Below are 22,992 nucleotides of genomic sequence, written 5' to 3'. Positions count from 1 at the left end.
AGAGAAAAAAAGGAGGGAGTGGGAGGAGGAACAGGTGCAGGGGAAAAGACAGAGGTAAAATACAATCACGGCATGAATTAATGGATATATATTTTTTTTTAGGACTTTGGTAGATCTCAGAGCCGCTTGAAGTGGGTCTGACTGGTGACAGGTAGAGATCAGTCAGGAGTGGGTGGGTGGGGAATTTTCTACATTACCTGACTATCTGTCCTCCAGTGACATTCTCCAGCATGTCAGACAGAGTGAGAAAGATCCCTCTGACTCCCTTCAGCTGGCTGGACGCCGCAGACACTGGGTACTGGTACAGGATCTCCTGCTGAGGGACCAGGAGGCACACACACACACACACACACACACACACACACACACACACACACACAGTCCGTTAGAGAAAAAACACAGGGCAGGATCTAGGTATAGTCTTTGTCATTAGTATTCTCCACACCATGCTGTCTGCTATGAAGGGTGTGGAGCGGTCCACTTCGGGGGGGGGGGGGGATAGGGCCTCATAGCCATGAATAAGGAATAGGGCCTCATAGCCATGGAAACAAGGACAAAAGCTCTGATAATTCTTACAATGACAGACATTCACCTCTGGGTCACCAGCACACTAGCCTCGTGGAGAACCAGGTTTCCCTAAACAGAAAGCCTGGGGGAAGTCCATGGCACAAAAGCAGCCAAAAAAAGGGGTGGGCACCCAGTGTAAATCAGTGACGCCTCACTACATGTCAAACCAGTGAAATCCCTTGCTTGGTTGGAGGTGCTCACTAGATTATTTTCGTAGGTGCAACAGTGAGTGAGGATGGCTGTGAAATCGCAGATTAAAATCCTGTTAAAGTATGTTGATGTATGCCGTGTTGGTGGTGAACCGTACGCCTGGAACAGGAACAAACATCATGTTTTGCAAGGTAAATTGTCTTTATTGCGACCGGACTACACACTGGCTTTAGAAGAGATAACGGGGCCTGTCACGCAGTGCATTTCCTGTGTAATTTGTTGTGTACCAGCCAAAGTATACCAATGCGGTCACAATTCACGGTGATCTATGAGACACGCAACCATTCTCATCGATGGGGCTGTAATGGAGCAGGTTGAGAGCTTCAAGTTCCTTGGCGTCCACATCACCAGCAAACTATCATGGTCCAAGCACACCAAGACAGTCATGAAGAGGGCACGACAAAGCCTATTCCCTCTCAGGAGACTGAAAAGATTTGGCATGGGTCCTCAGATCCTCAAAAGGTTCTACAGCTGCACCATCGAGAGCATCCTGATGGGTTGCATCAGTGCCTGGTATGGCAACTGCACGGCCTCCAACCGTAAGGCACTACAGAGGGTTGTGCGAACGGCCTAGTACATCACTGGGGCCAAGCTTCCTGCCATCCAGGACCTCTATACCAGGCGGTGTCAGAGGAAGGCCCTAAAAATGTTCAAAGACTCCAGCCACCCTAGTCATAGACTGTTCTCTCTGCTACCGCAAGTGGTACCAGAGCGCCAAGTCTAGGTCCAAGAGGATTCTAAACAGCTTCTACCCCCAAGTCATAAGACTCCTGAACATCTAATCAAATGGCTACCCAGACTATTTGCATGGCCCTCTTTTACGCTGCTGCTACTCTCTTATCTGTGCATAGTCCCTTTAATAACTCTACCTACATGTACATATTACCTCGACTAACCGGTGCCCCCGCACATTGACTCTGTACCGGTACCCCCGTATATAGCCTCGCTATTGTTATGTTACCTCTGCTCTTTAATTATTTGTTACTTTTATTTATTTTCTTTTTAGGTATTTTTCATAAAACTGCATTGTTGGTTAAAGGCTTGTAATTAAGCATTTCACTGTAAGGTCTACACCTGTTGTATTCGGCGCATGTGACAAATAAAATTGGATTTGATTTGTATTTGGGGAGTTTCTGCCATTCTTCTCTGCAGACCCTCTCAAACTCTGTCAGGTTGGATGGGGAGCGTCGCTGCACAGTTATTTTCAAAAAAACTGTTTTTGCTTTGTCATTATTGGGTATTGTGTTTAGATTAATAAGAAAAAAACATGTATTTAATTCATTTTAGTATGAGGTTGTAACGTAACAAAATGTGGGGGAAAAAATGAAGGGTTCTGAATACATAATATCAAAATATAAATTCACAAATAATCCTAAAACTAAGTAGGAAAATAGCAAAAATCCCCCTGCCTGCACACATTTAAAGGTTCGGTATCACATTTTAGGCTTGAAAAAGACAAATCTAAGTTACTTCAAATAATTTTAAATCACAGAATATTTGTTGCAGAGGTTGTAAGAATATCAGATATAGCATCCCGTTTTGAAAAAGAAATAGATTTTAGACAGGGTATGGACTCTATGCCATGACATTCACACATCTCGTAATGCTCCCAGTGTAGTACCATGTAAACCACGTTGACGGAGGTATGACGGTACACTCTAGTCACGGTATTAGTGTAGTTTCACTGTCATTGTAAGACTCAGGGCTGACTTGCAAAAAAAGACCTTGGTCTCAATGGGACTCCCTGCTAAAAGAAAGGTCAAACCCCCCCCAAAAAATAGGGTGTCATTTCGGATACGCCGCGAGACAGAGCGGAAAAAGACTACGCCAACTCTGTATTTAGGAGCCACCACAGAGAACAGAGAACAGGCCTAAATCACAGGGCAGAGAGAGGAGAGAGAGCTTGTCTGAAATGAGGGTGTAGCTACTAGTAATGTTCCCTCCAATTTTTTCCAGCACTGAGCAAATTTCAGGTCTGCTGAGCGCAAACTTGAACGGTGTGAAAATTCTGTGCAACTTCCGTGGCCCGTTTACTGTAAACACTGAGGCTGTACCCGCTTTGAGTTACAGTTTTAACAGTGACCAAGTAGGCTACTGTGGCTATTTGACCGTAATGTAGGCCTACCAGAGTGGCCTACCATCAAAAACAATGGCGAAAATGCATCCCATAACATTTTAACATGGAAATAGCTGTTCTATCATACAGCCAACAGTAGCAGCCAATGGGTGGTGTTCAATGTAGGCCTACATTCCATGAGACTTTTGAAAAAAAACATGCAGGGCTTGACATGAACCTGTTTATCCCCCTGTCTTTCAGGCAAGGAGGTGACTGAAAATGTTGTGTTTGATGCAAGAAATCACTTTACAAAATAAAAAGCATTATTATCCCCATATCATTATTACAGAGAATAAGACAAATTGTGCTTCCCTCTGCCTATTAGCTACTTAGCTTATTCAACACTGCCGCTTTAAGACAAACAAAAAAAGCTCTTTACCTGACTCGCTTTTCAAAGATGGCTAGAAATGCACACATTTTGTGCTCTTGTTGGAAGCAACCTCTCCCCCACTGTTGACTAGAAATGAGCTATAACTGGGCTAATAACTCACTAACTAGCAAAGAATATGAACAAATGTGCACGTTATGCATATCTTGCTTTGATCTCAAAACAAGCACATCTACTCGGGACAGCTCATACTGTAGCCTAAACAATCCAGTTCAAAGTGAATGGCACAGATCCATATATGGCTATGGCTATTTGCATATAGGCCTACCGCAGCTCTGATTGGTTATGTAGAGTACGGCCTGAGTCATGCCTGTTAATGCAATAGAATCCTACTCCAATGCGCTCTTAGTTTTGCATACTATGTCTTGCATAGTTAGTTTTGTTATGGTACGTTACATTGAAAGTGGCTAATATCGCATTGATTCGATCACAATTCCCACAGTAGAACGAAATGTTGATAGTGTTAACTAAAGGGGAAAACTCTAGAAAGTTGAGTGAAGTACAGTCTAGTGCTTCTCTGCGTGGGCTGATATTTCTTCTGCGCAGAATTGCGAGGGGAACTGCACGTGTGGGAACATTTGGCTACTAGTCTACCTCCCCCACAGAGCAAGAAAACAGGAGCCCTGGATCAGCACTTCACTACAAATCCTCTGACCTCGGTGCTCTGCTCCACAAGTGCCAGTTTCCCAGACACAGATGAAGCCCTCCCCTGGTCTAAACAGCATGATCAGTATAGAACCTCCATTGAAAGAGATTTTTAAGTCCAACAATAAACATGAGCAGTGTCAGGGAAATTATGCTGCTTTTCTTGGTATTATTTATCCGATTACTATAATGGTTAACTTATGCTGCAAGGATAACCTAGGCTGGTTAACCTGTTGGAGCTAGTAACATAAGCATTTTGCTGCACCTGCTATAACACCTGCAAATCTTTGTACGCTACCAATAAACTTTGATTTGATTTATGTATCGTCAAAGGATAGCATCTAGAAGCCTGACTTTCTCCACGTTTTGTTACAGCCTTATTCTAAAATGGATTAAATCGTTTTTTTCCCCTCATCAATCTACACACAATACCCCATAATGACAAAGCGAAAACAAGTTTTTAGAAATTTTAGCAAATGTATAAAAAATATAAAAAGAAAGACCCTTTGCTATGAGACTCGAAATTGAGCTCAGGTGCATTCTGTTTCCCTTAATCATTCCTACAACTTGATTGGAGTCCACCTGTGGTAAATTCAATTGATTCGACATGATTTGGAAGGTACACACCTGTCTATATAATGTCACACAGCTGACAGTGCATGTCAGAGAAAAAAAACAAGCCATGAGGTTCGAAGGAATTGTCCGTAGAGCTCCGAGACAGGATTGTGTCGAGGCACACATCTGGGGAAGGGTACCAAAACATTTCTGCAGGTTTGAAGATCCCCAAGAACACAGTGGCCTCCATCATACTTAAATGGGAGAAGTTTGGAACCATCAAGACTCTTCATGGAGCTGGCTGCCTGGTCAAACTGATCGAGGGAGAAGGGCCTTGACCAGGGAGGTGACTAAGAACCCGATAGTCACTTTGACAGAGCTCCAGATGGGAGAACCTTCCAGAAGGACAACCATCTCTGCAGCACTCCACCAATCAGGTCTTTATGGTAGAGTGGCCAGAAGGAAGCCACTCCCCAGTAAAAGGCACATGACAGCTGGCTTGGAGTTCGCCAAAAGGCACCTAAAGGACTCTCAGACCATGATAAACAAGATTCTCTGGTCTGATGAAACCAAGATTGAACTCTTTGGCCTGAATGCCAAGCGTCACGTCTAGAGGAAACCTGGCACCATCCCTACGGTTGGGATTGGGAGACTAGTCAGGATCGAGGGATAGATGAACGGAGAAAAGTACAGAGAGATCCTTGATGAAAACCTGCTCCAGAGAGCTCAGGACTTCAGACTGGGGCGAAAAGTTCCCCTTCCAACAGGACAACGACCCTAAGCACACAGCCAAGACAACGCAGGAGGGGTTTCGGGACAATTCTCTGAATGTCCTTGAGTGGCCCAGCCAGAGCCCGGACTTGAACACGGTCTAACATTGCTGGAGAGACCTGAAAATAGCTGTGTAGCGACGCTTCCCATCCAACATGACAGAACTTGAGAGTATCTGCAGAGAAGAATGGGAGAAACTCCCCAAATACAGGTGTGCCAAGCTTGTAGCGTCATACCCAAGAAGACTCGATGCTGTAATCGCTGCCAAAGGTACTTCAACAAAGTACTTGCAAAGGGTAAAGGGTCGGAATACTTATATAAATGTAATATCAGTTGTTTATTTTTTATACATTTGCAAACAATTCTAAAAACCTGTTTTTGCTTTGTCAATATGGGGTTGTGTGTGTAGAAAAACAATTGAATCAATTTTAGAATAAGGCTGTAACGTAACAAAATGTGGAAAAAGTCATGCGGCCTGAATACTTTCCAAATGCACTGTACACACACACACACACAGAGAGGAACTGACTTTGTTCTTCTATTCCTACTTCTGCTTCTCCAGTGTGTGTGTGTGTGTGTGTGTGTGTGTGTGTGTGTGGGGGATGCTGTTCGATCTGGAAGCCTACCAGAGAGGTAGTTCTGTTCTCTAAAGCTTCTGCTTTTGTCAGAAATAGGGGTGGCCATTTTTTGACTGTTCGAGCACTCACATGATCTATATTTTTGTACTCGAGTACTCAATGAAAAAATAATAACCAATTTAACACAAGGCCCACACTGGAAAACAATATGTGTGCATGTGTGTTTAAGCCAACCGTGCGCAACAATGCTTAATTTATCATAAATATTACAGATATCAAATCCTAACTGCTAAATAGCCCCATATATAGTATTTTCAGTCAATAAAAAAGCAAGTGCCATTTAAGATGAATTTATTGAAACCATAATATCAACTGGTTATATTTTACCGTGGAACACAATCTTCAAAAAGGCAGTAACCTCAGCAGTGGCCTTTGCTTGTGGAAGCCTATGGCTGTGCAATGGCATAGCCTTGTTTAGTTCATTTAGCAGACAAGACACTCTTACTTCCTGAGCCCTTATCACAGTCAAGACACACCTATTGTATAGTAAAAACAAAAAAAACATGTTGTAATATAACGGAATAAAATAGAGCAGAATATTTTTCCAAATGAAAAAAAAAAGTTGCCAGTGTGAAGTGATGCGCATCTCGCGTCTGGCACAGTTATCCTCAAAGAGTGATCATTTGAAACGGGGCTCAATTTGGCCATTTTAAAGAATAGAAATCGGAGTTACAAACGAAAATAATGTATTCTTTTCCCTATACAGACATTCGATTTAGGTTATTCTGCCGGTTGTTTGGAATTTTCTAAATGAATTAACACGGCATGGTGATGAATTACGGCCACGGCATCTGTTTGGTGCTTAACGATTCTGATAAATACTCTTGTCTTTACCAAACTTGCATATTTTCAATGGAACCGGACTATGCTTTGTGGGGTTATAGCCTAGGATAACCTATTCTAAAATGGCACAAAAGTTCGCTAAGTAGCCTAAGCAGAAAATAGACGGGGCGCAATTATTTCAAAACTGCAGCTCGTTGTTGGAACACATATTTTCCTACTTCAATCAACCAGTCCATTTTGAATTTGTAATAAAACTGTCATCATTTGGCAGTGAATGTAGCTAGTGTATTTCCCATCAGTTAAATACGTTTTTATAGGCATTTCTGTAGGCCTAACAGGAACTTGTGTGCGCACTCGGCACAAGTGTGTGGAGGGAACGGTCGGAACGCAATTGAGTGAATGAGACACGGGAGGAGGAAAGGGAATTTAGGGAGAAGAACTGTGTGATGCTTGGCTTGATTTCTTTTTTACAAATGGAACACTAGAGTCAAAGCAAAATAATGTTGTCTTCCAAGGCAAAAATTGTATTTGCCTATTCGTGCAGCCACAAAGCACATTCCACCAAAAGGTTTGACAGTATAAAAAAGAAAAAAAAGGTGATCTCTGGTTAATTAAAGATCGAGCTTTGACGTCTGTTTGAGTACTCTAGTACTCACACCCATCCCTAGTCAGAAAACACAGACTGTATACCAACAAAATAGGTTGGTTGTTCTAAGTCCACAACAATGCTTTAACACATCAGGAGACCCCTTTGAGGTCTGGGAAAGAAGAAAAAAAGAATATATATATATATTTTTTTAAATCGAAGAAACTTCGATTTTGGGTGTAGTTACCCTTAATTCAAGTGCACACCAGCCAGAGATCGTTGTTCAGTTAGTGATGTTTCTGTAGCACTTAGGTGATTTCAGAGTTTGCAAAACAAATGGCCACTGGGTTGATGCAAATAGTCATATCATTCTGCCAGGTAGGCGTAGGCTACTTTGTAGTTAACATTTAATTGAAGACGCTTATCTGATGATGCTAATGGCTACACAAAGTGTAGACGTGTGTGCGTGCGCAACACACACACACTGGGGAATTCCTGTGCCTTTAACAATACATTTTTTTTATATTGTCGAATTCCGTTTTAATGTCTGAATTCCGTGATTCCGTCCACAACACAGAACTGATAGGGCCCTATACTATCTCAAATGAACGATGGGAAAACAAAACGAACAGATTGCGCCTTTACCGTAGACTTGCGCTGTGAATGTAAAAAAAGGTTGCTTTTAACCAGACCTTGGCTCAGATGACCCTACCCCCAGTCCTACACTTTTATCTATGGCCTCTGGTCTTTAGTAGTGCACTACATAGGGTATAGGGTGCATTTCGGACCAAGTCCAACTGAACTAACCTCTTCCAGGGGGGAGTCTGAGTCCAGTTTGAGTGACAGGTACATGACAATGTGAGGGATGTGTCCTATAGACATCTGGAGCTCCACCGTGTCCTCGCCCCACAGCAGACGCACCAGCTGGCTGACTGAAGGAGAGGTCCTGAGCCTGGGAGCAGAGGACACGTCCACACCTCCCTCCCCTGGTCCTCCTGGACTGGCTGTCTCCAGGGTCAGCTTCACCTGGGAGGGACGGAAGGGGAAAGAGAAAGCAGGAGAGAGAAACTAAGACCTAAATTCATCATCATCATCATCTGTATCTTTTCATCACATTCTAAAAACAGCCATTCTGCGTTTTCCCTTTTCAAACACTGTAAAAAGGCGGTAGGTTCTGAGTTTGGCTACAAAACAAAAGCCAGCAGTGAGTTTGTACGACTCTGGAGAATCACAGTCGGACAGAATCGGCAGGGGAACTACACTGTGAACATAATATGGCCATAAACAACATTTAATCCAGTCCATTAGGGCTGCTGCGTAATTTATTTGGCCTGGTGCTAAAAGCAAGAAGGGTTCATGTAGACAGTGCCATCAGGGATGAGAGTCATTAAGGAAGAGAGGAAGTAGATGCGATTCCTTCAGGAAGAGAGGAAGTAGATGCGATTCCTTCAGGAAGAGAGGAAGTAGATGCGATTCCTTCAGGAAGAGAGGAAGTAGATGCGATTCCTTCAGGAAGAGAGGAAGTAGATGCGATTCCTTCAGGAAGAGAGGAAGTAGATGCGATTCCTTCAGGAAAAGAGGAAGTAGAGTAAATAGAAGAATGGTGATTGTCAGAGAGAGAAAGATGAAGAGAGAGAGAGAGAAATAGATTATATTCCTGATCACTGAAAGAGAAGCAGCAGGGATGTGTAGGTGTGTGTGAGAATCAGAAACAGATCCTGCCGCAAGGCCCAGAACAGTGGCAGAAGAGCGCAGCACAGCCCTCTGTCATCCTCAGAGCTTTTTGCACGACACCACCATTCACACAAAGATAAGCAAGTGCACTAAAGACAGGCACGCACATGGAAACACGTAACAGTATGGTGGAGAGATGCATGCTACCTACCACAGATTTACAGATGGCTTATGTCTGTGCACTCTTGTATTTCAAAAGGCAATTATAGCCCAAATGCATACATGTGCACACTTGTAGAATACTATAGCCTACACACGCAGACTTAAACAAACTGTAATACAAACGTGAAAAAGAACTGTGTACACACACACACACATACACACACACACACACTGCTGGCTCTGGGCAGTAACCTGTCAGCACTAAAGAGGCCTGCTAAGGACTTCTGGTTGACGTTAATTGAGACGAATCAGAACCAGGTGTGTGTGTGTGTGTGTGTGTGTGTGTGTGTGTGTGTGTGTGGTGCATGCGCAGGACTGTGACACTGGAAATGGTCTGACTCTCTACCTCTCCGAGAAGTGTTCACACTCCTAATGGAGTTAAAAATGAGGTAGAAAGTTCATGCTTACACCAGTCCAATGCTTTCAAATCGTTGAAGGGTTTGTGAGCAAGTCCTTTACAAGGACTACGCATTTATTCACTGTATTTTCCCCTCCCTGTGTTTTGAATTCATCCATCACTCTAGGGTGAGGGCCAGCACATCTCCAGACACTGTCATCAGAAACCCACAAACCGTTGAGCAGCGCCAGGGCAGGCGCCAGGCCTGGCCCGGACGCCATCTTGGCTCTGCAGGGAACAGTAGCCTGTTATTAGAAGGGCCTAACGGTGATGAGTGAGTCCTTCTGACACTATTCTGCACACACACGCGCGCACACACACACAAAAATGTAAAATGTCATAGAACAAATTCATTTTACAATGAATAGAATAGTACAATAGAACCTGCCAGACAGGCTGAAGGGCTGCGGTACTACATTCTCTCATGATAAATAATGGAGATGTGGTTAGGTTGGAGGGTGCTCTCAGTAGATTCCTGCCTGCTGATGTCAGTGGGCCAGATAGACAGAGAGAGACAAAGGGACATAGGGATAGACATAGGGATAGAAATAGAGTGAGAAAGAGAGAGAAAAGAGAGAGAGAGAAAAGAGAGAGTAAAGAGAGAGAAAAGAGAGAGAGAGAAAAGAGAGAGAAAAGAGAGAGAGAGACAAAGAGAGAGAGGGTAAAGAGAGAGATACAGATAGACAGAGAGAGACAATTGACACATATACACATACATACACATATATATATATGAGAGAGAGAGGGGAGACAGAGAACGGAAAAAAGGGAGAGCGAGAGAGAAAGGGAGACAGAGAAAGAGGAAAATAGTGAGAAAGAGAGAGAAAGAGAAGAGAGAAAATAGAGAGAGTTGGGAAAGAGAGAGAGCGAGAGAGAGGGGCGGGGAAAGAGAGAGAGAGCAAAGTACTACTAATGATACTATACTATGAGGTCAGGCAGAGGGCATGGCGGTCCAACCTCAATACAAACTGCTGCTCCGCCCATATAATTGCTACTGTCTACCACGCTTTACCTGGGAGGGCCATTCACACACATGACCACATACATACAGCCAGCCAGACGCTCACGTGCGCACACACACACACCACCGAAGTTTCCTCTGACTATGTCAGTAGAGCTCTGTCCGACGAGAGACCTTGCTGTTTTTTCACATCTCTCTCTCCTCTTCCTCTCTACAGTGTAATTTACTATCTGGCTTTCCACGTATTCTAATCAGCTGTGCTTTCAGTGGCTGCAGCATAATGGTCGTTTTCCTGTGTTTTCTCAAACGACTCCCGCCGCAGTCTGGCCTCTCTCGCGCTCTCTCCTCGTCGGCAAACGCCATCACTCCCGCCGACACTCTGTAATTTACAAATTCCTCCTTCTTGAGGCCCTGTTTTGACCGTGTGAGGAGACGAATTTGGAAAAAGCTTGAGCGGTTTTCTGAATGGCGATCAAGGCGTCATTTCTCCGACTTGGACAGTTTTCCTTATGTAGATAGGTGGTGATTGTTTCCTACTATATACGTTTTGACAGCCGAGTGAAGCCAGATGGCAATGGAAAAATACTTCTATATTAGGCAAAGCGGCATTCTACTTCACCATACATTCTACAATGGATTTACAGAAACTTAAATACCACTTTCTGGATGCAGGGAGCAAATTAAATACGAAGAAACATCATCTTCCCAAGGCTTAGTTAGAAGAGCAAGCCTGAACACGGACACATATTGAGATTAGCTGGGGGTTTTTTTATGGGGGGGGGGGGTTAGCTTGGTTTTGTTAATTGATTCATCGTCCAAAGCAAGATAAGCAGCCGGTATTCTGACTTGAGATCCACACACTTATCTTGACATTTTATGCATGCTACACGTCTCACATTGACGTCAATGAATGATTCACCTGAAGGTTCGAGTTGCACACTTTTATCTCAACTGAAATCGGGCCACCTCAGGGCATTCCAGCCTTATGAATCTGTCCAGAGCAACAACATCCATGTGGCTTCTAATAACACATTCCAGTGACCTCCAGGACCTCTCTTTGAACATGTGGGACAGTGGAGAGCTCTTGACTCACAGTCTCGGTCTGCCTTTGCGTGTGTGTTCGTGTGCGTGTGTGTGTGTGTCTGCCATGAGTGTGTAGACCCCAGATTGTAACACTTCTAAGCAGAACGGACGTGTTGGTTCGGGGGGGGGGAGAAAAAAGTGAGTTTGTCTGTAATTGAGTTCATGTGGAGGACTCCTCTTTCTTTGGCTGCTGTTTCTGTTTCAGAGGTTGCGTCCGAAACGCCCCAGCATGCCTCGTTAATAATGTGACTAGGGCTCATAATACAACAACAACAAGAAGATCTGTTGAAGGTCTTTCGCATACTTTCATATTTGCAGCGTTTCAATTTTTAATACACTTAACTTCAGAAACACACCACATAGTAGAGCATAGTTCTCTAACTACTGTTCTTTTAATATGGCAGTAAGGAGTTGTGTGGGTGGTCTTGGACAACACACACACACATACTAGAGCTGGGCGATAGGGACAAAAATCCATATCGATAAATGGACTAAATTAATAGGATAACGATATATAGAAAAATACATTTATGACGTTGATAGTCCCATGTTGCTCGTTCGGTAGAGCATGGCACTTGCAACGCAAGGGTTATGGGTTCGATTCCCATGGGGAACCAGTACAAATATGTATGCACTCACTACTGTAAATCAATCTGGACTAAATTACTCAAATGTAAACCACTTTTTTAAAAAAATGTATTACCCTTTAAACTATTTAACTAGTTTGAATGTTGTAGCTATAAATTGACCCGTCACGAAAACTTGCCACAGAATTTTTGCCAACCAATCACAGCGCTGCAATGGATAGCAACTGTGGTCTAGTTCAGACACCTCGGTCGAGCACACGTTTGAAACACATGAAAGCCAATGACGGCAGTGGGAAAACCTCACCGTTTTCTTTAAAAAAATGTATTGTTTAAATGGTTAAATAATTGATCAGTGTGCCAGTGGTATTTGCTACTGTGATTCCTGAAATGCATGTTGATGGGAGTATTTTTCAAATCTGAAATTATACTTTTGTTACATTGTTTGCTAGCTCAGCTGGTTAGCTAGAGCTCAGTCTCATTGACCACCAAATGTAGCTAGCCATGTTATTAATATATTCCATCAGGATACGAATTGAGAGCACTAGTTAGCATCAAAAGTGGTTATTAGCTTTGACTGCATGCTGACAGTAAACTCAGAATCATTCGGTAGCAACACTACAAACATCATTTTACCAGGTTCCTGTGAAGCAATTGTAATGACAGTCCACCACAACAGGCCCAAGAGTTTCCTGTTTAGCAAGGGGTAGTCTGTGATTAATTTCACTGTGCATTAAAAATACAGTTTGAGATCATTGTGAGGGGATTTTGCCAGTGGTTAGGAGGAGGAATTGGTCTTCCTGGGAATATATTGTCTGAGGTTGCAACAGTAACCAAGGGGGGCGGGTTTAGTGAAAGGTAAATTGTCCCATTAACAGTCACCCATATTATTTTTGGTTTATCGTCCAATAACACACACACACTCACCTGGGTAGGACCAGGGATGCAGGACAGAACCCTCTCAATGTTCTCTGTGGTAACATCGACATCGTCTACTGCTACCAGGTTGTCACCTGGGACGAAGAAGAAAGTGTCACTCACAGCGTCATGTTACATGTAGACAACTTAGACTAAAGGGTAATAGTGACATTTCTGTAAAAGTACTTTGCTCCACATTGTGTAACCTGTTCAGAAATAGTATAGTTTTGTTGAGGAGCACAGTGTTTGGCATGACAAGGAGTGGCAACTGGCAAAGAGTGGAACGTATACAAAACAGACCGGTATCCAGTCAAGAGATACAATCCACAGATCTAGGAACAGCCAGCTGTCCTGTTGTTTCTTTTTGTAAAACAACGAGTTTCACCTGCCGCTGTGCAGACTCGTGCCCGTTCCAATCAACCCTAACACAGATTTCACCTTTGTTTTTTTCAGTTATTTAACTAGTATAATTTCTTTAGCATGGACTGGTAGGCTACATGAAAGTCATGGCTTTAAACACTAACTCATGTGGATACTCTTTAGTGTTCAGCAGTTTCGTTTTTTTGCATTCCTTGGGCTGCCCAGAACAACCGTGCCCAGCTCAGCCTCTACAAACATCAAAACTATTTACTGTAAAACACAACGTTATAGGTCTAACTTTATTTAATATAAATGGTGTCAATAAAATAAATGTATTGCATTCTATACAATTTCTATACGACTGATCACAGTGGCTGCGTCTGAAATGGCAAAAGTAGTGCATTACATATAGAGAAAAGGGCGCCATTTTGGACGTATCCAGAGTGATGGTTTTGTATACTCACCGATCAGTATCTGTGCACACTTGACGGCCGGGCTGTTGGGCACCAGGCCGTGGACAGTGATCCTCTCCTCCCTCCTCCCTGCGGGGTCTCCCTGGCCCCTGCCCCAGGACGGGCGATGCACCACCCCCAGAAGGGCCTCCAGTAGACCCCCTCTCTCCGGGGGAGGAGGGGAGCAGCTCCCCAGGCGTTTGGGGTTCAGGTAGAGAAACACGTCCTTCAGCTGCTGGACCATCACCCCCACCCTCTGCCCCGCCTGGTTTTTCAAGATGGATACTGGTCGAGATGACGAGTCTTCGCCTCCTCCGTCGGGCCCTCTGCTCTGGGATGGTCGCCGCTTCCTCCTAAGGATCCTGGACAGTCTTTTTAGCGTGGGCTCTCCTTTGGTTGGAGCACCATCAGGAAGCTTCCTGGACTTGTCGCTGATGATTTCCGCTTCCTTCTCGCTGAAGCGGACGTGATTGGTGGAGAGGACGTGATTGGCGGCTGCCTGAGCCAATGCCGCCGCTTCCTCGCCCTCGCTCAGTTCCAGGTAGAAGAGCTCGCCGTTCTTCTGGACGTCGTCCAGCCATTCTGGCTCTAGGTCGCTGGGAGTGAACCGACAGAGCATAGAGTGAGTGAAACTGTGTGAGAGCAGAGCCAAAAGGGGTGGATTGTCTGTCCATGGACTCCTTCAGACAAGGAGTATCAGGTTATTTGAGCATGAACAAGAAGCACAACTCTGGCTTGCGGATTAAAAGTATATCCTAATTATACTGAACAAAAATATGAATGCAACATGTAAAGTGTTGGTCCCATGTTTTGTGAGCTGAAATAAAAGATCTCAGAAATGCTCCATACGCACAAAAAGCTTATTTCGCTCAAATGTTGTCCACAAATATGTTTACATACCTGTTAGTGAGCATTTCTCCTTTGCCAAGATAATCCATCCGCCTGACAGGCGTGGCATATCAAAAAGCTGATTAAACAGCATGATCATTACACAGGTGCACCTTGTGCTGGGGACAATAAAAGGCCACTAAAATGTGCAGTTTTGTCACACAACACAATGCCACAGATGTCTCAAGTTGAGGGAGCATGCAATTAGCATGCTGACTGCAGGAATGACCACCAGGGCTGTTGCCAGATAATTTAATGTTAATGTCTCTACCATAAGCCGCCTCCAACGTTGTTTTAGAGAATTGGGCAGTACGTCCAACCGGCCTCACAACCATAGACCATGTGTAACCATGCCAGCCCTGGAACACCACATCTGGCTTCTTCACCTGCGGGATCATCTAAGACCAGTCATGAGGACAGCTGGTGAAACTGTGGGTTTGCACAAGCGAAGAATTTCTGCACAAACTATCAGAAAGCGTCTCAGGGAAGCGCATCTGCGTGCTCGTTGTCCTCACCAGGGTCTTGATCCAACTGCAGTACAGCGTCATAACCGACTTCAGGTGGTCAAATACTCACCTTAGACGGCCCTTGGCACGCTGGAGAAGTGTGCTCTTTACGGATGAATCCCGGGTTTCAACTGTACCGGGCAGATGGCAGACGGTGTGTATGGTGTCATGTGGGCGAGCAGTTTGCTGATGTCAACGTTGTGAACAGAGTGCCCCATGGTGGCGGTGGGGTTATGGTATGGGGAGGCATAAGATACCGACAACGAACACAATTGCATTTCATCGACGGCAATTTGAATGCACAGAGATAGCGTGACAAGATCCTGAGGCCCATTGTCGTGCCATTCATCCGCCGCAATCACCTCGTGATTCAGTATGATAATGCAAGGCCCCATGTCGCAAGGATCTTCACACAATTCCTGATAGCTGAAAATGTCCCAGTTCTCCCATGGCCTACATACTCACCAGATATGCCTCATGCAGCGTGTTTGGAATACTCTGGATCGACCTTGTACGATAGCGTGTTCCAGTTCACGCCAATATCAAGCAACATAGCCATTGTAGTGGAGTGGGACAACATTCCACAGGCCACAATCAACAGCCTGATCAACTATATGCGAAGGAGATGTGTCACGCTGCATGAAGCAAATGGTGGTCACACCAGATACTGACTGGTTTTCTGATCCACGCCCCTACCTTTTTGTAAAGGTATCTGTGACCAACAGATGCATATCTGTATTCCCAGTCATGTGAAATCCATAGATTAGGGCCTAATGAATTTATAGCAATTGACTGATTTCCTTATATGAACTGTAACTCTGTAAAATATTAGAAATTGTTGCACGTCACGTTTATATTTTTGTTCAGTGTAATTTGGAGCATATTAGCCGCCATCATAATATGACAGATTAGTCTTTCTCATTTCCCCACTTCAATCCCCGTCTAAAAATGAGTATCGCATGACAGATGCTATTCAAACGGGTTAGTAACACAATTATACTACTGTACAACTACTGAACCTCTGTTAAACAGCCAAAAAGTACGATAGTCCATCTTCTGCATTCTGTTCTGGATCAGTGTTTAACTACAGTCAAGGAGAGAGTGGTGACTGAAAAGCACATTTTTTTTAAGAGGACAACCATCATGTACAGGTGTAAAGGTTTATAACATACAACGTTGTTATAATTTGATAATACTGGAAAACCGCCCCATTTGCATGCCGTTTTATTATCCCTAAGCTTCTCTCTTACTCATTCTCAATACATTTCTGTTCCAATTTATCATGTGGCATTTGGGGGAAGAAAGAAAACAACAAGACTGGAGAAAGACTGGATATTGTTTGTTTTTTAGTCAAGCAGAGAAGAAAGAGGGAAACCCACACCACCACCCCAAGAGAGAAAATGCCCCCAACTCTGAGAAAAAAGAAAAGCAGAAAAAATTAAACCAGGCATTTTTTCAGTCGGTCAGTCTCCCTCTAAATTAAGCTGTGTCGCCTCTGTGGTAGGCTCTTGGAAACCACATCCATAAATTGACTAAAGATGGTGAATAGCATATCATTATTTATGAAGGTTAAGTTTCCAAATTGGAAACAGAAATTTCCCAAACTTTGAAAGAAAAGAGTTTTGCTTAATCCATCTTTTCTCTTTCAATGCCCTCTGCATCCCAAATGGAACCCTTATCCCCATTTATAAACTGGGTGGTTCGAGCCCTGAATGCTGATTGGCTGACAGCCATGGTATATCAGACCATATACCATGGGTATGACAAAACATGTATTTTTACTGCTGTAATTACATTGGTAATCAGTTTATAATAGCAATAAGGCACCTCGGGGGTTTGTGGTATATGGTCAATATACCATGGCTAAGGGCTTTATCCAGGCCCTCTGAGTTGCGTCATGCGTTAGCCGTGATATTGGTTTACAGCCCTTAGCCGTGGTATATTGGCCATATAGCACACCCTCTCCCTCTGGCCTTATTGCTTAAATATAGTGCAGTAATCTTGACCAGGGCCCGGAGGGAATAGTGCCATTTGGGACACAACCCAAGACCATGACTTTCTACATTGGACCTTCTTTGAAAGGTGAGAATGGCCAGATAAAATAGGGGAGATTGTTATATGTCCATGTCAGTGCTGCAGACAGTCTAGATAGAGCTCTGATGCAGGGCTGCACGATATGTGCCCCCCAAAACATTAAATAACGATTTAAAAAATATATATATATTGCGCGATTCTTGCGATATATACATTTAGATTTTAGTCATTTAGCAGACGCTCTTATCCGGAGCGACTTACAGTAGTGAATGCAAACATTTCATAATTTATTTTTATTCCATACTGGTCCCCCGTGGGAATCGAACCCACAACCCTGGCGTTGCAAACACCATGCTCTACCAACTGAGCCACACGGGACATATACTGAACAAAAATATAAACGCAACATGTACATTGCCAAGATACTCCATCCACCTGACAGGCCTGGCATATCAAGAATCCTTACAGAGGTGCACCTTGTGCTGGGGACAATAAAAGGCCACTCTTTAATGTGCAGGTTTGCTGATGTCAACGTTGTGAATAGAGTGCCCCATGGTGGCCGTGGGGTTATGGTACGGGCAGGCATAAGCTACGGACAACAAACACAATTGCATTTTATTGATGGCAATTTGAATGCACAGAGATACCGTGAGGGGATCCTGAGGCCCATTGTCGTGCCATTCATCCTCTGCCATCACCTCATGTTTCAGCATAATAATGCATAGCCCCATGTCACAAGGATCTGTACACAATTCCTGGAAGCTGAAAATGTCCCCATTCTTCCATGGCCTGCATACTCACCAGACATGTCACCCATTGAGCATGTTTGGAATGCTCTGGATCGACGTGTAGAACAGCGTGTTCCAGTTCCCACCAATATCCAGCAACTTTGCACAGCCATTGAAGGGGACAACATTCCACAGGCCACAATCAATAGCCTGATCAACTCTTTTCGAATGAGATGTGTTGTGCTGCATGAGACAAAAACCAGATACTGACTGGTTTTCTGATCCACGCCCCTACCTTCTTTAATGTATCTGTGACCAACATATGCATATCTGTATTCCCAGTCATGTGAAATCCATGGGCCTAATGAGTTTATTTCAATTGACTAACTTCCTTATATGAACTGTAACTCAGTAAAATCTTTGAAATTGTTGCATGTTGCATTTATATTTTTGCTCAGTATAATTAAGGTTTGGGGCGGCAGGTAGCCTAGTGGTTAGAGCGTTGGGCCAGTAACCAAAATGTTGCTGGATCAAATCCCACAGCTGACAAGGTAAAAAATATATATATATCTTTCTGCCCCTGAACAAGGCAATTAACCCACTATTCCCCGGTAGGCCGTCATTGTAAATAAGAAATTGTTCTTAACTGACTTGCCTAGTTAAATAAAGGTTACGCATAAGAATGCATGCATGAATGAGCCTTTATAGCTTCATGAGAATATATTAAAACGTGTTTGATTATATTAAAACGTGTTTGGATGTTATTAAACAGAAGGGATACAGCAAACCCAAAATCATGCCTTCTGTTTAATAACATCCAAACACGTTTTAATATAATCAAACACGTTTTAATATATTCTCCAGTCGCTTCCAGAGATCTGCCTCGGTTGTCAAGTTATGAAGTTGAGGTGGAACTGGCAGCTGATGGAAGATGACTAGCTAACATGGTATTTTGCACAGCCCAATATTATTTTATTTATGTCTCTTCTAAAGCAAAAATATACATGTTTATCTTACTCGGACTTACTGTATGTTGATTCACTATCGCTCGTTTTGCCATGCACATTCTCCCTGTCGTCGCGCATCTGCATGCATCTCGAGCGTTCCGCCAGAATTTTTTGTAGCCATTATTCAATTTATTAAATGTGTTCGACAACGCGATACAAGGTACTCTAAACTGTAAGTAAATAAGTTCGAGCTAGTTGAATGAGCATTTGCAGTCTTTCGCCATGTTATCTGCATAATGGAGCTTCAACTATGCCACGTGACAAAAATTGTCTCGTTGTGGTTGGCTGGTCTTCACGTTGCCCTGACAACGTGGACGCTTTCCGTTTGCAGGATAGAAAAAAGACGAGGGGCACAGAATCACCCATCTAGCCACAAATGCACGTGCAATAAAAAGAGGTTGACTGAATGCATGTTTCAATGCAATAACTTTGATAGTAACAAAAAAATACACTACCTCTTACTGACTAAGCCTAAACTAAGCAAACGGCATAACATTTGTTGGATAGACTCTGCTAAAATTGATACAAATGTATCTCATATTTGCAGAGTATCTAATAAAATCATAAAGGTTGCAAAATCTAAATAGCTTGTTAAAATGTACACTATCTCCCTCTGAATAGATGGGCATGGATTGAGCACTTCTGTTTTCCCCGCCCCCTCCCCACGAACTGCACGAGGCCTTTAAATCCCCTATGGCATTCACAGTGCTTTAAACAAAGCAACAATAGTCAAACAAAAGTGCAATGAATGCGACAAGAAACACAAAGAAAGTCTAAATAGTTTACCAAAACGTCTACAAAACATTTTCATGTAAACTCCCCTCATCGTTGCAATAGCATGTATCAATATACTGACCTGTATAGAAGCACACTGCGTATGGAATCAAAGTCTTCTAAATTCTTAGAGAATGGTCTGGACGTTTCCCCATCTGTAGCAATGTTAAACATTATTTATATTTCATATTTTCACGGACGGGATGAGTTCAGCATAGATTAGCAAGGCTTTCAAACGACACTTTTCCATTCCAGACAAACGCGCAATGGTTTAAAATGAATAGTGCCGTTTAGGACCGGTTGTCTGCCAGCAGTCTTCTTCTACATATTTAAATACATTTTAAAATATTTAAATCCTCAGTCGTGGTCCGGTATTGAAGGTAGAATCCGTGCACTAGTCAGAATGAATAGCCTGGTCTAATGCTTCTGTCGATCCTAAAAAAAAAACAGAATAAACTTCCTCACGTCAATCACTGACACAAGGGCACGCAGTTCCTTCCCGATGCTTTTGAAGACGAGAAGAAAGCGGTCCTGAGTACTTCTCCAGACTCCAGTCTGTTCAGCAAGCTCAGTAGCACATGCACGAGTTGAGCCGCTTCTTGTCGAGCGGGTGTACTTGGCAGGTGGCGTAAAACGCCGCCTCTTTTGCTCAATAGATGTAGCTATGAATTCACTACTAGGCTATACAAGCCTTTGTTGTAGCACTTCATATCTATTTTGTTAATATGTATTTGTATGGTACAATTGTAACAATCACGAAAAACACGTATTGCAGTCTTTCTGAACAATGTAGATTTTATGTACAGACAAATGTATACTTCTGTTGCTTATTTTAATTGTCGCTTGTGAAGTATGTCAAAGGTGGGGTGCGGTCACAATTATTAAACAAATTATAAAAATTGAGATCTACGTTACCTACTTCACATTATTATTAACGTTCACAAGTACATAAAACTATTACCACTCTGATTATACTCCGTTCCTCCAAATCCCCAGGGGAAACAAGGAAGGGTCATCAAAAGCAGACATCAGAAGAGTAAACTCTTCGATCACGGCCCGCTTCGCGCTCAGAAAGGAGTACTCAATCTCATCACCGTGAATAGCAAGACCAAACACTTTAGAAAGACATTTCTCAAACCAAGAACTATAAATTATAATCCCTGAATGTAGCACATTTCATTACGCTTTTCTCCAGCTCTTGTACCACGAGCATACTATTTTCAGTCATGGTGACAACACCAAATCTGAGTTGTACAGACAGAAGAAAACGCTGACAAAAGGTTTTTGTTATTTTTGTTCCGACAAAACATAATTACTCACAAAATGAATTTGACAAGTCAGATATTAAATACCCACAATGCTATCTGGTGTCACAGTCAACGCATCATACATTTCATTGGCTGAGTAATGTTGACAGTGAGAATAGTCAGCGTGGTAGCTCCTTGTGGGCGTGAAGCCAACTGTGGCTCGGATGAAAATCTAGCATCAGAGTTGAATGGTTTTGTGTTCGGGATTAGTCATAGTGGCTGTATACTGACATTCTAAACATTAAAAATAATATCCTTATCAAGAGTACTTTTTAAAAAAGTGATGGGAATAAATTATTTTGAAGTTTGTTAACAACAAGCAAGCGCTCAAACAAGTGTATGTATATTAAATGTGTCCGGCTAGAAACAGGAGATTTTCAGAGTAGTCTGTCAAAATTGTCCGACTGCCACAAAACGTCACAAAGTTAACCATCTAGCAAGTCAAATGTCCTCTATGTTGAATGTTTTAAAAATGTATCATTCATTTTGCATAAGATTGTATAACTTCCTAAACAGTGAAAAACATATTTTTCATGAAATTTGATATTTGAATGAAACTACATCAAAGTAGTATGACCAAAGTATGAACAATGACTGTTGCTTCTACACTGCTAAAGTGTGATCATAAAGTTACTGAGCCCTCCCCCTTGTCAAGCACATGGATTCAGGAGATGGGATCATCACTTCCATGACCAAGGCCCTTCTCCCCAGATTGCTCAATTTGGCCAGGCAGCCAGCTCTAGGAAGTCTTGGTAGCTCCTAACTACTTAGGCCACTGTGTTCTTGGGGACCTTCAAAGCTGCAGACATTTTTTTGTAATTTAAAAAATATATATTTCAAGGAAACTTTTTTTTTTTTTTATGTTTAGCTAACATAATATAATGTAAAAGTATGCATTACGGTTTCTGTAAAATAATAAATGTGGCATCATAACATAACATTCCCTCAACACCTCATGGGATGGTACAACAATTACCTCTAGATTGGACATAATTGTAGAGATAACAGGAAATACACAAGCCGTAGGCTATACTATAGCGCAAGGAGGCTGCATCGGAATCAAATCATATTTGTCACATACGCCGAATATAACAGCTTAAAGTGAAATGCTGACTTAGACCTTAACCAACAATGCAGTTCAAGAAATAGAGTTAAGAAAATATTTACTAAATCAACTAAAGTAAAAAATAAAAAGTAACAATAAAACAGCCCATTTGATTAATTGTTCAGCCATTTTATGGCTTGGGGGTAGAAGCTGTTAAGGAGCCTTTTGAACCTCGACTTGGCGCTCCAGTACCGCTTGAGTGCAGTAGCAGAGAAAACGGTCTATGACTTGGGTGACTGGAGTCTGAGACAATTTTTTGGGCCTTCCTCTGACACCGCCTAGCATATAGCGCCTTACGGTCGGATCTCGAGCAGTTGCCATACCAGGCAGTGATGCAACCGGTCAGGATGCTCTCGATGGTGCAGCTGTAGAACTTTTTGAGGATCTAGGGACCCATGCCAAATCTTTTCAGTCTCCTGAGGGGGAAAAGGCGTTGTCGTGCCCTCTTCACGACTGTCTTGGTGCGCTTGGACCATGATAGTCTGTTGGTGATGTGGACACCAAGGAACTTGAATCTCTCGACCCGCTCCACTACAGCCCCGTCGATGTGAGTGGAGGCGTGTTCGGTGATGAGCATTGTGGGCACTATGGTGTTGAACGCTGAGCTGTAGTCAATGAACAGCATTCTCACACGTTCAATGAACAGCATTTACGGTTGAGATTTAATGATGTTAGTAAATCATCGGTATCATGTCATGTCAGTCAGAAGTTCAATGGCAGGCGACAGCCACAT

The 22,992-nt window shown here is 43.0% G+C and overlaps 1 protein-coding gene and 1 non-coding gene across 2 annotated transcripts in view; both read right to left on the bottom strand.

Moving 5' to 3' along the window:
* The window catches only part of LOC106608879 (protein inturned), a 33,875-nt gene extending 12,873 nt beyond the window's left edge, over nt 1-21,002 (bottom strand). Inside the window, exons 1-5 of the mRNA XM_045721771.2 lie at nt 19,930-21,002; nt 13,923-14,506; nt 13,108-13,193; nt 8,067-8,285; nt 198-316 (exon numbers count right to left, since the gene is read on the bottom strand). Of these exons, the coding sequence (XP_045577727.1) occupies nt 198-316; nt 8,067-8,285; nt 13,108-13,193; nt 13,923-14,506; nt 19,930-20,021 (1,100 nt within the window). The 5' untranslated portion in view covers nt 20,022-21,002. The remainder of the gene's footprint in view (nt 1-197; nt 317-8,066; nt 8,286-13,107; nt 13,194-13,922; nt 14,507-19,929) is intronic.
* On the bottom strand, nt 20,807-21,023 carry LOC123743898 (small nucleolar RNA U3). The gene has a single exon (XR_006770749.2). It is a non-coding gene; the product is annotated as a small nucleolar RNA U3 (small nucleolar RNA).
* Between the last annotated feature and the right edge of the window lie 1,969 nt (nt 21,024-22,992).

This window comes from Salmo salar, chromosome 07 (assembly GCF_965601325.2).
Source record: "Salmo salar chromosome 07, fSalSal1, whole genome shotgun sequence".
In the NCBI taxonomy this organism is placed as follows: Eukaryota; Metazoa; Chordata; class Actinopteri; order Salmoniformes; family Salmonidae; genus Salmo; species Salmo salar.
This window is presented reverse-complemented; position numbering and strand designations above follow the sequence as displayed.